We start from the raw sequence: 15664 nt of genomic DNA on the forward strand, positions 1-15664 counted from the left end.
ACCTGAGTTCAAATCTAGACTATATGAACTGCTTGTGTTATGAATAAAGGTTCTCGTAAACAAAAACATTTTTTTCATTTGCCCTATCCACTCTAACTGGAACTGTGATAAGAATGTTTACAAGCTGTCACCAGTTGCGGTAAGACATCGATGTGTTTTAGAGTATTTTTGTATGTAAAATACTACTACATCCTGGACTTAACGAGTACAGCTAAATCTTAAAACTGAATGCCCTCAGTTTTGAGAAAATCAGGAATTAAACAATTGGTTACCTCAGACCCTTTGTACGTGTGAATCATTATTAGTGGTCTCCTGCCAGACTGGATATTGTTTTCAAAAGCCTCCATTGGTACCTTTCCTGGTTTTTCATTGGAATGACTCAAGCGTATTTAGAAAACACATTGATCCACATCAGTAGATATCTATAGCCAATGTTATACTTTGATAAATAAAAGTCCAATTGATGTACACAATCTGGTGCCATGGCCACTATGCGGCTTGTAGGATACCTCCTTCTCGTAGGCTTGTGCGGCGTGTGCTGTATCTTCTTTCTTTACAGCCTGATGTAATCTTCCAATACTGCTCAAACCACTTGAGCAGTATTCTTGACCTAAATCGTAATACATGGTTTTCAAATAATGTATCCTGTCCAATGTTCGAGCTATGAAATAATTGTTTACCTGACATCTTCTCCTTTAATTTGAACCTTAATGACACACAATATCTTCACAATAACAATCATTCTGATTTATTCCGATTTTTATTCTCTCTATCTCAGTGTTTAACTATTCTACTTTAACAAGCAGGTGTCTCCACACATCAATGAATTTCACAATTGATCAGCAAACACAGTACCATTAACATTATGAAAGTTTTCAAAAGTTTGAAAAATTGGGTTTAATGGAAACAAAAGTGTTCATATTGAGAGCGGTTTCAGTTATAACCAATTTTAAACATGGCATACTTCAAACGTTTTAAAATATTAAAGTTTTAATTCAGATTGAAATACTTCCGTTCCTCCGGAGTTGTGAATTGGTTGAAATGTTTGTTTTTCAAAGCTAATATATTCCACTCCAATGGTACATTAATCCAGAGACTGGTCAGTGATTTTTTGTAATTGCCTGACTAAAATACTTCTCAACTTTTTCTGGCATGTACGATAACAAACATGAATTTTTAGCAAAATCTTTTTCAATCAGCAGACTACATCTGCAACAGTTTTTTCTTCAAAAGTCATCCATTTTCTTAAGAATACATAGAACACAGATGGATTGAATAAGATTAAATGCCAGTTCTTTCTTTGCAGTACCGGAATGAGTGATCAAACAGCCGTCATCATCTTCATTCCTCTAGGAGTTGATCGCCACATCTGAAGGAAGACTGGAACCCCTCCTGGATGTCTTCTTGTCACCAAGATTTATCTTCTTAAGTTCTTCTGCCTGTTGAAAAAAAATAATGAAAGTCTTCAATGAATGACATTTCTGGTGACATTAGCAAACCATCCCATGAAACCAAGTTCTGTGTGCTTACATGTACCTCCAAGTGTCGGATGGCTATAGCTGGCATCAACTCCACCAGCTGTTTCCACTCCTGCACCCTCACATTGATTCCATTCGGACTGCTCCAGAAATCCCTGTCCTTCTGGAAGTACTCAAGGATCTTATGGAGACTTAAACTGTTGAAAGGCTCCACCACAGCGCAATGTGTTCTCGTTAGCTGAAATCTGGTTGACGTGCTGAGTGGCTTCATTTCAGCTGAGATAGGGAGCACTACAGTTTTGTGAACATTTAAGCATATGCTATTCTAAATGTACAGCCCTACTGGAGTCTGCCTTGGCTAACCATTAAGGCTTTACAGGTTTATACACTGGTGGCCTGTACTCTTGAACTTCATGACAGCTCCCAGCAGTGTTATATGAAGGGGAGGATACTTGCATGTAGAAACTCATTTGAGAAGTCATCTTGAGTACAGTTGGTATCCACTGATCCTTGTTTTGTCGGAATGATAAGAATGAGCAATATAGCAAGACGTTCAAACTCGGGGCTTTTTATGGCCATCTACATTTCCTGAATATTCTGTCTAATATAGATATTTAGGTCTTCCTGTATTTTTTTTGCTCTACATCTCTTATACCTATACCCATTACATAAGATGTCTTTTCGATTTATTAATGGCCATGCTTTGTCCTCTGTTTTTGCGTGTACCGTTGTTTTCCAGTGCTTATGGTACTCAAACGCACTATGATTGGACCACTTACATGTAAATAATACGCTTTACTCTGGTTTGACCATTCCAAACGAATGGGACTCTCAAACTTTTTATGACAATCTACACTTCATACATATTCTGTCTAATAATGAATTTGATGTCTACCTTTTATTCTTTCTGTTCTTCATCTCTTCTGCCTACCCATTACATAAGATGTCTTCTCAAACTCTTTACTAGTCATCCTTGGTGCTCTGGATTTTTTAAATCTACCAATGTTTTCTGGTGCTTATGGTAAGCATTGGCCTGTTTCAAATGATGCACTTTACTCTGATAGGACCATTTTCAAACAATACACTCCAATGTTTTTGTTAATCAATCTATCGTTTTGCAACTGTGACCTATTGTTTTTACACTCCATGCATAAAATTCTTTTGAAATGCCTAATAAAGACCTAATACACTACTGTTATATTTGGACATTTTGGCAAATCAAATTTACCTAGGCTGAATGTTTAACCAGACAATTCAAAATAGCCAGAGAAAATTCAAGCAATCCTGTTCTTATGCCTAGCACTGTTATTCAACAATTGGGTGAACTGTCATCAAATTTGTTACATAAATTACTGTTAATACTTTTAATAGGAAAGTATTTCTGAAATGTATCGAGTAAGGTTTAAAAATTCCAAATCCCTTGCAGTGTCCTGGATGGGTACCACTGATCCAAGTTCCCATTGTGACATACACATGGCAAATAACCTGGACCAAGGTGAACCTGAATGTACCACAGGTAAACAGAGGGACCGGTATCTTCATCTTTGATTCAGTACTGTCAAAAATTTACACAAAAGTAATGAATCAATCTATACAACCACCATTTTGTGGTGTTGGTGCTAGTATCACTGTTACATTCATATCTATATTGATACTCACTCATTCACACATTAAGTGTTGTGATTCTTACCTGTTAACGTGAGATGTGTTAATGTACTGTTCTGCAGAAGCATTTCACTCAAGGCTTTCGCTCCTGAGTTACCCAATTTGTTCTCTGAAAGGTCCTATTTGAAATAAAAGGCATAATTTGATTGTTTATTGCAAATAAATGTATTAATATATTAGTCTAAAAACAGGAAACATAAAAATAAGCATTTCATGATAAGCCAGCGCAAAATTTCAACTAATCAAATGTATGCATGCCAACATCTGATTTTTACTACCTGTTAACCATAACACTTATAAAGTGATTGTGAAGCAGAATTCAAACCTACAATTTCTTTGGCAACAGTTTTATACTAAAGAATTGTTATAAGATTAATGTCAACTCTTTGATGTGTGCATGGCCAATAGGATATCCCATCATTTTGGTTCATATCAATTTCTTATATTCTCAGCATTGCTTTGAAGATACCTATCCTCCCCCAACATTGGGTTTATTTAGCTACACGTATAAAGATACTGCTTTTCAGCAAGACCAGTACATTTGTTCACCTGACACAAAGAAATGCACTGACTCTGTCTTGCTGTGCAAATTTCTATGCAACGAAGGACCGAGGCACTTATTTCAACTAAATCTGAGACATATGCAGTGAGGAAAAATTGCAAAGAATCCTAGACACATATGCGAATAATAGCGATTGTTGATGGAAATGATGTGAGATATGACATTTTAAAAACCCCTTGGGAAACTCTTGGTTTGCCCTCAGGTGATACTTAACCATCGGTCAATAATTGTTTGATAATGTCTTTATGTAGTCATGTGACCTTCTGGTTTTGTTTATGTGGGGCTAAGAATGAACACAGCAGAGCATGTTCTACAAGTAGCAACTCCCTTAACCGATAGCAACTTTTCATGTTGTACTATGGCAGATTGAATTTATTTCCATCTATACAAACAAATTCACCTACCAGATCAGTTATGTAGCAGTTTTCTTTGAGCATATCAGCGATGGCAATTCCACCAACAGCATCTAGCCAGTTATCACTCAGGTTCAACTTACAAATTGTAGTGTTAGTCTGCAACAGAAAATGCAACCAGTCAGTCTCACATCTGTCTTAATAATAATACAGATTATCACCAACACAGGCCAACATTAATCCCAACAAAGAATATGCATATGGCCTATGTACTGATATAAAGACAAAACTAAAATAGCATTGTATTTGGCTCTTGAAATGGAAGAGGATCAGCCAATTCTAGTCCCAGTTACATCTCATTTATTATGTAACTGACCTAGAACTTGGCATGAGCTCAGACACATGTACATAAATACATATGTGAAATTTCATTCCAATTAACCGAAGTTGTTAACAATTCATACACAGTATGTGTAAATAATGTACATGTATCACCATATCTAAATTGGTAACCGAACCAAGATGCCAAACAAACAGATTTAGGAAGAGTGCAATCCCCTATTTATCTCGATTAATTAACTCTATGAATTGATCCATGTGATTGTGTCAAATATATGTGTATTTTAAACTATGGTTATATGTATTGTCTCATACAACTTTATATATATATTTCTGTTGATTCAATTCCCATCCCAACCAACACTATATCCCCTATCCCACCCCACCCAATCGCACCCCAACCCTACATGTACTTACCTCGACTCCACCCCCTCCCTGTATTTCTTACACCCCATCCCACACTACCCCAATATCAACCTTTTCAATCCAACCCAGTTTTTAATTCCCTCACGTGTATTATTTCCCTTTTTTTTTACCTTTCTGTGTGTTAAACATACGTAACTGATGATTTATTTTTATCAAATGTGTATTAATCTAACTTAATTATATTTTTGAGTCTAAGTATACATGTAATTTGTATCTTATTTTATAACAGTATTTGTCAAGATGATTTTGTATATCTTTTTTAATTACATGTAATGTACTTTTATTCACTGTCACAGTCTTACACAATTCCGCTTTTGTGGCAAGAAGACTGATATAATAAACCATTTAATAATAATAAAAAAATCCAGAATCAGCAACATTTCCTAAATTCCTGTGTAAGGTCAACAAAAAAAAATAAGATTTTTCCACATCCTTAATTCAAAACAAGGAATTTTGCAAATGTGACATCCAGATTGAGCCAAATTTGTGTTCATGGACAAGACAGCATTTAAAACAAGACAAGACAACATTTAAAAAGGCTTACAATCAAAAGAGAAAAAAAAATGCAAAAATATAAAAGGGGAAAGGAGATTCTCCCGCTTAGGTTAACCCTAACGGTCCCAAATCCTCTGATTTCAATATGATTTTACATACACCCTAGGGGGTTAGGTTAGCTTTGAATACTCTTGCATATGAATGAAACTCACATACAATGTACACTTGAATGTGTACTGGGCTACTATCTTCATCACAGCTACATGTAGATATACATGCATCCATCTTGGCTTCTTCCTCATACTATAAATTGGGTACCAGAATAAGACTACCCACAGAGAACAAAATCTATCGCAAGATTATGGGGTGTTATCTACGTTACATGTACATGGACGTACATGTAATAAGTATTACTGCTGGTGGAGTATCTCGATTAATTGACTTACAGTATCATGATAAGTTCCTTCTACTAGTTGCAGTACTCATGGATTTCATTTATTCCATTGGTCAACAAACTTTAGCCTTACAAGAATAAGCTGTATAGCTGACAGGCCCAAAATGTAGCAAAAGTTGCAAACTGCAGGTATACAGGGCTTTCCAGACCTGCCAACCTCTGGGATAATAAAACTCTATCCTGAAAATCCAAAAGTTGTATTTTTCATTGAAAAATGTGTTAAAAAAAATATTCCTCCTTGATTGGTTTGACCAACTCTGGATTGGGTCAACACTTCTTCATGCATAAAAATAATCACAACAAATCCATTTACAAGGTTCATAGAATGAGTTGGCCCTTTCCCACCTGATTCAACCACATTTTCAAAATTTGAATTCTTTGTTAGAAAGAATGCACATTGCATGTCCGGGTTCGATTTTCTGGCATGGGCACGGATGTGTCCCACTACATGTCAACGATCCATGTCAATTTCCGTGGATTTGTAACATGAAGATTAATCTTGTTAAAGATTGCATGGAGCCTCCTTGGTCAATTCAATTTCTACACTTGTGTTGTACTGACATTTTGCTGAATTTATGTCCAAAAATTGTTTTAAATCTCCACAAAATCTCTACAAAACCATACACATAGAGCATGTAAATACAATATGATTATTTGCCCCGCACTAGTTGTCACGAAGCACTCTGTTGGTGCAAGTGAAAATTTACTAACCTTTATAAGTTGCAAATTTAAGTTGTCAGTCACTACTTCCGCTGACGCAGGAAGGACTGTAAAGGAGTCCCACTGATACATATGAATACTGATATTTCATTGGCAGCCAATCACAACACAATGACCTGGTCATTCCCAGGATGCTGTTAATATATGAAGCTTGCATTTTGAGCTACGCCAAAAAATGCCCAAACAGATTTGTGCAGTGACACTGAAACCTATCCTCATGGCCGCAACGAATACAGCCTACAGTCTCCCAATCTTACAAAGTGTGCCAGATTCCTGCCCATTTTTGCCAATTCCAAGATGACGTGAGTCAGTCACAGCATGCCATTCACTGGCCAGTATCCTTCAGTCAGTTTGTGATGAATTATTCATACTGCCTTACATATACATGGTCAAACAATGAATGATGGCTAAACAAGGTGTGTGAGCTATATCATTGAAAAGTTTAGCCAGGTTATTTACAACTGCCTAATATGAGAAGTTTCCAGACGTGTTAAAAGTAGTAATCAGAAGGTTTTCCACACTTAAAGGTAAGAATTATTAGATTAAAATAGTTACAGAAAGGTGGGCAGTATTTTATACGGATAGAACTTGTAGCAAGTCACGGGGGCAAGAAAGGTAACATCCATAAGTGACTTACCACCAGCGAGATAGCAATAGCCTTGGCTCCAGCAGGCCCTAGACCATGATGCTTCATAGTCAGCTCTGAGTCAGCTATGTGTCTAAGAAAGTATGAGACAGGTATCACGCCATTCAGTCGACAAGCTTCCTTGTAGGTGGATTTACCTGATGCATCATAAGCCTCACGCACATCTAACATAATTAAAAATGGGGCCAAATTAGATACATTTAAAAAACACATCAAATACAAAACATACATTCATTTTTCTTGAGTAAAAGATGTTGATATGCTTTATTAAAACTGGATCTAAAAAAAATAATTTTCATTTAGAAACTCTTTCCCCGTTTCAAATAAACATCACTGTACAAAGCGTATTTACATTCATGCACTCAATGGTGGCAATATTCTTCAAGGACCACTTCCATATGACACACAAGATATACAAATTTGAAAATGGCTGATTTTTTATTTTAAGTACAAATGTTAGAACATTCTAATTTAATCTGTGAAGTAATTTGTTGTTTTACACAATGTCATGCAATCAAAATTAACATAAAGAACCCAGAAAGTACCAGGTTAAGAAACACTACAGGGACTGCATGCTAACAGACAGGAATTTAATTAATCAGATTGTTACCAACTCGTCAAGTTAAATTAGTTTTCAGGAACTTCCTTTGTGATAAATCTACTTTGTTCAAGCTAGAAACAAACACAAAAACAATGATTAAAGTGCCCCCCAATATTTGTGTAATTTTCAGTGTTTCATCTGGATCAGCACAGTAGTACACGCAGCCTCTTTTACTCTATTCTTGGGGACAATATTAATGTCCTTTGACCTTTTTAAAAAGTAGCTTTTAGAATTCTCAGTGGTAGAGTAACACGGACTATAACTGTTTGAAAAAAGAACTGAGGTCTGTAGTGTCTGTACATGTACATGTATGACAGCTCCAGCACCAGCACCAGCAGAAACACTGAAGATATGTTTTTCCATTAAGACTGAATAATTTTGAGTTAGAACTGTATAGCTAAGACACACAATGACAGAAGAAAGAACACTTAGTATAGTTTGGGCTTATTATGCACTACAGAATCTTTAAGCCATACAGGTAGGCTTACACAGTTACTCACTATAAAATATTTTCAACTCCTACACAAGTAAATGCTGGGAAGAGCTTGGTCCAACGAGGACCATTTTTCAGTTAACTTGTAATTTTTGACCATTATACATATTTGCTTGTTGTGGAAAGGAACAGTCATGTTGTTCCAGCAAATTCAATCCTAATACTACTGTGATGCTGTGAAGCTGTCCCAACACTACAAACACATTAGCATATGGTAGATGTACATGTAGCTCATCCACCTCAATGCTAGAATTCATGTATGTGTGGATATATGACGGTATGCACCTACATTGTATTCTACCAAATAGGAAACATTTCAGAATAACCATTTTGCAGAGATATCACACTGGAGTCTGGGGATATCATCAGTCGATTTGATAGTTAGTACTGTGTGTTCTACATGTAAGTCTACAAACGTGAATATTATAATGGTAATGAAGGTATGAAACTCTCTGCTTGGGGTTAGTTTGTGTTAAATGCAAGCAAAGGCCAGTGGAATGCAAAGTGTATTCACTGCAACATTCTAAATATTGTCAGAATAGTTTGGGTAGGTTTATTTTGCAAAATAAATGCAAACATGAAAGGCTTTTACAACAAGGTTATTAATAGTGACCTGCAGTGTCAGGAAAATGTGGAGAAAACTGTGGTTTCATATAACAGTTTGCTTAGATCATTTTGACACAAAGCTTGCAGCATTCTTTTACAACCCATACTGGTTTGGGTGAGTCAACAGCCCTCTCATAAATGTACATATATACTGGTATCAAACGGAGAAGATTCCTCGAGGTATTCACATTAAGGACTGTGTCTTTGATGTTGATTAACTGTCTATTGCAATTGTCTTACAATTTAGTGTGTCCCACATTCATGCTATCCACTGGCCTAGTTTACTGACTATGGTTAATTCAACACAGAATACAAACAAGGGCTTTGGTCTTACTTCTCTTCAGTGCCAAAATGGTGTCTGCAGGAAGAAATGATTGCAGAAACGTGCATGCAGGCAAACAGAAAATGTGGTTTACAAAAAAGCTCCAAAATTTATCGTAAAGAACCCACATGTACCGGTACGGTACTTTCCACACAATAAGTAATCTAGATGTACATGTATCTCTCTCACATGGAAGAAACTTTCTTGTAATTGTAGGCCAAATTATTTAGACTTCATTTCATCAAATGAGAACACTTGAAATTTTAGGTGATATTCTTGGATACAAAAAACCACTTGAAACATCCCATTCTGTAATGACATGTACAGTACATATTGTGTACATCTTCCACTGCACTGATTTACATCCATCCTGCATATCCTGGAAACTGAATTGCATGTAAGGGAAAAAAAAATCAACACAAGCATTTTCTGAGGGGGGTGTGTGATTGTGTGTGTGTGCTGAAGTGCTGTGATGGTCACAGACATGATTAACATGTACATCCATGGTGAACTGTGAAGACCCTGCATTGGTTAACAATGCAGCACATAATATAGTCAATGAAGCAACAAAACATGCAATTGAACTTGAATAAGATGGAAACATATCAAAGTGTCATGCTGTTTACGATTTGCATTAATCTACAAATTTTCTGAAGAAGTAAAAGTAAGCATTATCAAAACGATTATGTTGATAACTCATTCTTCATTCTACTGGTATGCATACATTGCAGACCTACATGCAGCTTCTGCACATCAAACTGGCTAAGCAAATCAAACTTTTTCAAGTTTGATGATCTATAAGTAATTCTATCGGGGGAAATCTAACTTACCCTGACTAAAAGCCACAGTTACCACTACAATGCTTCAATCTTGTTTTAGATAACAGTGGATCAACTCCATGCACCTAGTAAGTCACATGTGACCCACTAGTACATGTACAGGTTTAGAAGTATCAAACATGTCCTCCCACAGAGGCATGCTTTAAGTGTTGTTTACCAAAAATAAAGCCGATTTTTGGCACAGCAATCAGAACATAAGTAGTCTGAGTACTGTACCGATTGTCAGCTTTATTTTGGTAAATGACATTTATGACACACTTTGCTATGGGAGGACGCCATGGTTGTTGATGTTGCTACCCAGTGCCCACTACAGGTTACATGACTCACTGGGCGCAATTGGTCTATTCTTGCCTTTTTGGGCTATAATCTCTCAAGAAAGGGACACTTAATCCAGTTTTCACCCAAATAGGCTCAGATGCTTGAGGACACAATGCCTTTGGGATTTGAGCACTCTTCTGGGATCTTCAGGGTGTACATGTATATAAGTGTTGGTTTGAAGTTTTCTTTTTGCAGTGCTGACAGCAACATGCAAATAGCACTGATCTGTGTTCACTGCTAGAGATTAAAGCAGGGGTGGAATAAAGATGTTTGCATCCAATCTCCAATAAGCTGTGTCAATGCAAAGACAGCCTAACACTAGACATCCATCAAAAGGAGGACCTTATCTGCTCTTCAAGGTGACAGTTTGGACAGAGGAAGACTTGAAAGTGGTTTAATAAAAAATTCTTTACTCTGTGTGTTTTTTTTTAGTCTTTTGTTGAATGTTCAAAAGTAATCAGCCTAGATCAAACCTCAGGCTTAGTCGCTGGGGAGAAAGGTGTCATGAGTTAAATTTGATGACCTTCAATACTACGGTATGTCCCTGTTCAATGTCCCCTAATCTCCTAGAACTCTACCTCATTCAAGCTGCACTCTCCTTCAGAGAAATGCCAACCAATATCCGAATGCAAATTAACTGCTCCAAAAATTGCACCACTGCTGGTAAAATGACACATTGTTAATTGGTTCCCTTGGACAGCATGATAAACCCCAAAATTCAAATATTACCCGACACTCGGGGGAGGGGGTGTTTACATGTGTCATTGGTCCACAAACTCCAACTGAAGAATTTGTTACACTGTTATGTCAATGGTGTAGAGTATCGTGAATTGATAAAATGATTGAAATCTCGCCACCGAATGAGTACTGGTTCGTCACCATGTGTTCAATTCAGGCCCAAAATGTAAGATAGCTCAAAATAAGTCAAGATTAAAGACTGGATTAGGATTTGGATCCATAACCAAATTGAGAAGTACACATATATATATCACCTTCAACCTCTAGGTCTGTATCAAAGCCACTGCTCTCGCTGTATGTTGTCTCTGATCGGGCAGAGTCATCAATCTGGGACTCATTATCATCCACTCCAGACAGTCTACTGTCAGGGCGGGCTGTTGATCGACCACCTTTCCTGGTTATTGTCTGTAGCAGGGACAGAGATCAATTGAATGGCACAAGGTTCAGGTGAATGTCGTCAACCATTAATCATCATCACAGATTTACATTGTATACAGACCTTTTTGACTTATAAACCAATTATGCTATCATTTTAATGATTAATCCAGTAGTTCAAACACTAGTACATGTACAACAAAGTGCATCAGGTGAGTACAGTAGTGCAGCATATACTGTACATATAAAAAAGTCTGAGAATGTACATACTGTACATGTACATATGTAAACTACAGTGTACTTCCAGATTGTAGTAGTTGGTGTCTCTAGGCTCATTTACAAAATTTGACTTGGCCTGGCGAGTCTGTGCATAAATGACTGGCACATTTTATCGTAGCATATTTGCAGGAAATCACATCATAGTCCATAAAATCAGCGTTTATTTTTGCAAAATACAAACCAACTTCATAGAGAAATACTAGACAATATACAAAAATGTCAACTAATGTACTCTGTACAAATAAAATACTTATAAAAATCTCCTTTATGCCTTCTTTATGATCTTCCTTTCTTGGCAATTTTGCTGAGAAACTTCCTAAAGAAGAAAATGACAAAATCTCTATTGTGTATAAACCCAACAATGTAAATGATTTTACCTTTAACATTAAAGGGGAAACAATTCCTATAAAGTGATGTAGAGTAGTGTAGCTCAACCCTCCTTGGTCTTGCCAAATCCTCTTGAATCTCTTGGCAGTTTTATAGGGTGTTGGAAGGTTACAGAGCACAGAGATAATGCTATTATTGCTACTGATCAGTAATGAATGTAATTAAACCACATAAATATAACTGTTTATAACAAGCATTTGCACATAGCTTATCAAATTTCCTATAGTATCCAATTTTTACCACTTACCAAAGCCTAGTATTTTAATCAAGAAGTTCCAAAGAGTTCATTATATTTCAACTATAACCCTAACAGCCCTGAATCCTCCAATTTTAATATGATTTTGCACACACCCTAGGGAGTTAGGGTTAATACAGTCCTCAATCCTCTAATCTTACCATAATTTTTCATTCACCCAGAAGAGTTCAGATAAGCATAACAGTGTTCGCTGGATTAATCTGTTGAATCAGATTAAATTAATTGCGTTTAAAGCTGTCGGACAGACTTTGTACATGTAGATTTTACAATGCATTCAGGACATCACTACTTGTCATAACACATTTACATTACAAAACTGCATCCCACTGACAAATATGATCAGTAGATACCTCATCAAAATGTAAACACAAGTTGCCAGGATACTGTCAAATAAGGCTTAAAAAATTTCAATAAAACTGTTCAACAAATGTCCTCAAAGAATAATTACTGGTACAACCAACTCCTGTCTAGTTATTTTGCCCCAACATCTTAATTCTGAGAGCAGATGTACACTTTAATAAAGTATTCAAAAGGAACATTTAAAACTAAACTTACAAATTATTTTGATAAGTACATGTATATGCAATATCTGCATCCTACTTGAACCTCACAATGCCCAGTAGAATACATTATATAAATCTAAAAAAGGGTATGAGATACATGTACACATTAGCTGCAGAACAAGCTCTGCAGACTGACTGAACTTATTTTCTACAAAATGTTCTTAAAATTCTGAAACTTTATGAGACCATTTTACAATATGCGTCCTTCTTAAAATAAACAGAGGTTTAGAACATGACTTGGTTTGAGCATCCCTGTACTTAATCCATAATTTGAGGAGTCAGCCACAAAACTACACAAATAAAAAACTGTAGTCTTTATCTCTTAGTTTAATTCTGACTTATTCCTCACCCAAACCAAATGTCAGCTTACGATTTTTGATTTAAAGTCTGCAATTTATTGCTTTGGTTGTCCTTGTGAGCCATCTTTTCAGATACGGTACTAAAGTTAAAAACAAAAAGGGGGATTTACCAAGAGGGCGATAGTAGTACGAACTCTTGATTGAGTATGGCGAATACTACATTTTCATCAATAAACTATGCCTAAAGGTGTCCATCTGAGGTAGCTGGCGGCTCCACCTGTTTTCAAAGATTTCCCCTCTTCTTGTATATACTGTCTCTTATCTTCGGCTATCAAATTCAGCTATGAACTTTAACACAGTTGAACTTTACAAATTTTCACCCAGATGAGTTAAAATACCAAAAAATGCATTCTCTACTTGGATATGTTCACATTTTCCCTTCATTTTGCCTCTTTTTTGAAAGGCTATAAAAGAAGAAACTTCTCACTCAGTACTTTTTTAAATGGAGGAGGGTAGAAGACAGCCCTTTTTCTTTAAGACAATAACTGCGGTTTATAAAAAATGATGTTCAATATGGCAGATGGAACTGTACTGTAATGAGGTTACTTCGGTGTCATCACATCTAACAGCTTTAAATAAGTCTTTTGCCAGTTAAATTTGAATCAAATCTGGTACACTGAGTTCTTCAAATTCATGTGAACACCACAATTTGAATTCTCCATACTAAAACCACTGTTGCTATACATGTACATGTACCTTGTGATTCAGGCAAGCTTTTGCAACTATCCGGTTCGCAAGTGACTCGTCACTTACGGAAGCGCTACGATTTGCAGGCTCCCATTAGACGATTGCTGTTTGTCGCATTAACTTCCAGTTCCATGGTTCCATGTACATGGCGATCAGTGTGCAGTGCATGCGCAGTGGGCGCGGTTTCAACTAAGGTGATGTCACAATTACAAACCGGATGCACTCTTTTCAATGGATAAGAGGGGTACAAAAGAACCAGTCCATTTCAGAAATGGTGGTCACTATGTAAAAGCATATATAGCAACAGTGTCTTTAGTTTGGGGAATTCAAATTGTTACGTTTATGTGCAATCAGGTGTCAGTGTACCAGATTTTATTCAAATTTAACTCGCAAAAATGGCTTATTGGCAGCTTAGCAATGCTACTGTACATGTACATATCAGAGTAGACAGGCTGAAAAGTGGAATCTTGGTGAAATCTTCAAAGCTGCAAGCACCACTGTCTCATTCAAGGGAATTTGGCTTTTCAATACAGAGAAAAGGTCAATATTTTGAGCCAAAAGAGATACTGGGGAGAATTTTATATTTTTGTACACTTTCACTTTGAATCAAGAATGGGTAGAAATCCTGTAATGTGAAGAATCATAGCAAGAGTTACCAACCTTCTCCTCCTTGGAACCTACGGGTATGTTTACATTGAATTTGTACCTTGACAACGCAGTAGCACTGAACAAATTTTCCATAAGTTACCTAAAAACTGAACTTTCAACAATGAACACGTATGTACTTCAATTTTTTGCATATGTGTCCACTTCACCTACATGTAAGATGAACTCATCTTACATGTAGGGAAAAAAATCATTGCTGCACCAACATACAGACTTGTTAAATTTTATCTGCTAAATTTTCATAGTTCATTTAATTTTGGGAGAAAAATCTGGCCTAAATGCAGTGTTGTTTCCAAGAAAGAATAAGAGAAGGCATGTTATTACATTGAAATAAGGATCCTTTGTGGGAACTCACCGTGTGAATATGCAGATTTATGCGCATTTGAGATAGGGTCAGCGAATAATAGAGTACACTCCATCAACCTACAGTAGTATGTTGAAACATGTACGGTCTTCACGCGTGCTCCAGGTGTGTGCATGAGCTTACAGGAAGTTGAAAACCTCCTTACCAGCTTGTCTTGGCTTTGCTGGTTAGGGTGTGCGTTTTCAAGCCAATAATAGAATGACAATAAGCAAATTGTTGATGCAATGCCTGTTTAAAATGTAGACTAGCATGATCTGCCATGGAATTACCAAGCTAAATGTTATGTTAGGCCTATATTCAAACGGTTTACGTGAAAATATTTTTAGGCAAGGAGGCCAGGAAAAGTGAGCTCGGGCAAAAAACTGCTTTTATGACCTACATGTATATTATACATATATCCACAAGTCACCATAATTCGCGCACTTAATACTTTGACCAAAATTTGTTCTTAAATAAACTAAATTTCTAATGGCTTCATTCTCAGTAGTTGAAAGTTTGACTAAAATCCTTCAAGGAATAATATTATGAAAAAAATCTGCTGTCAACGAAGCAGAAGGAACAATGTTAAACAAGTCAGATCGGCTGTAGTAAAACTTAGGTCACCAAAATTTGTTCACGGACAATGTACGTTATAAATGTTATTTTTTCAGAGTATTTGTAATGCCCTATTTCT

At 36.5% G+C, this 15664-nt stretch overlaps 1 protein-coding gene across 10 annotated transcripts in view; it reads right to left on the bottom strand.

Annotated features, from left to right (window-relative positions):
• The window catches only part of LOC110982284 (uncharacterized), a 41353-nt gene that overhangs the window by 24310 nt on the left and 1379 nt on the right, over positions 1-15664 (bottom strand). For 7 of the 10 annotated variants that reach the window (XR_002598549.2, XR_002598547.2, XR_002598545.2 and 4 more), the window contains exons 2-6: positions 11310-11460; positions 9173-9196; positions 7130-7302; positions 4110-4217; positions 3169-3262 (exon numbers count right to left, since the gene is read on the bottom strand). Coding sequence is in view for 6 of the 10 variants with exons in the window: in XM_022240596.2 (XP_022096288.1) it covers positions 3169-3262; positions 4110-4217; positions 7130-7302; positions 9173-9196; positions 11310-11460 (550 nt within the window). In the remaining 4 variants the exon portion in view is untranslated. Of the gene's footprint in view, positions 1-3168; positions 3263-4109; positions 4218-7129; positions 7303-9172; positions 9197-11309; positions 11461-12086; positions 12244-15664 lie in introns of those variants that run through there. The other 3 variants (XM_087140965.1, XM_087140964.1, XM_087140966.1) reach the window with 2 other exon arrangements.

This window comes from Acanthaster planci, linkage group LG09, assembly GCF_054643075.1.
Source record: "Acanthaster planci isolate LZ-2023a linkage group LG09, COTS_SCS, whole genome shotgun sequence".
NCBI classification, from domain to species: Eukaryota; Metazoa; Echinodermata; class Asteroidea; order Valvatida; family Acanthasteridae; genus Acanthaster; species Acanthaster planci.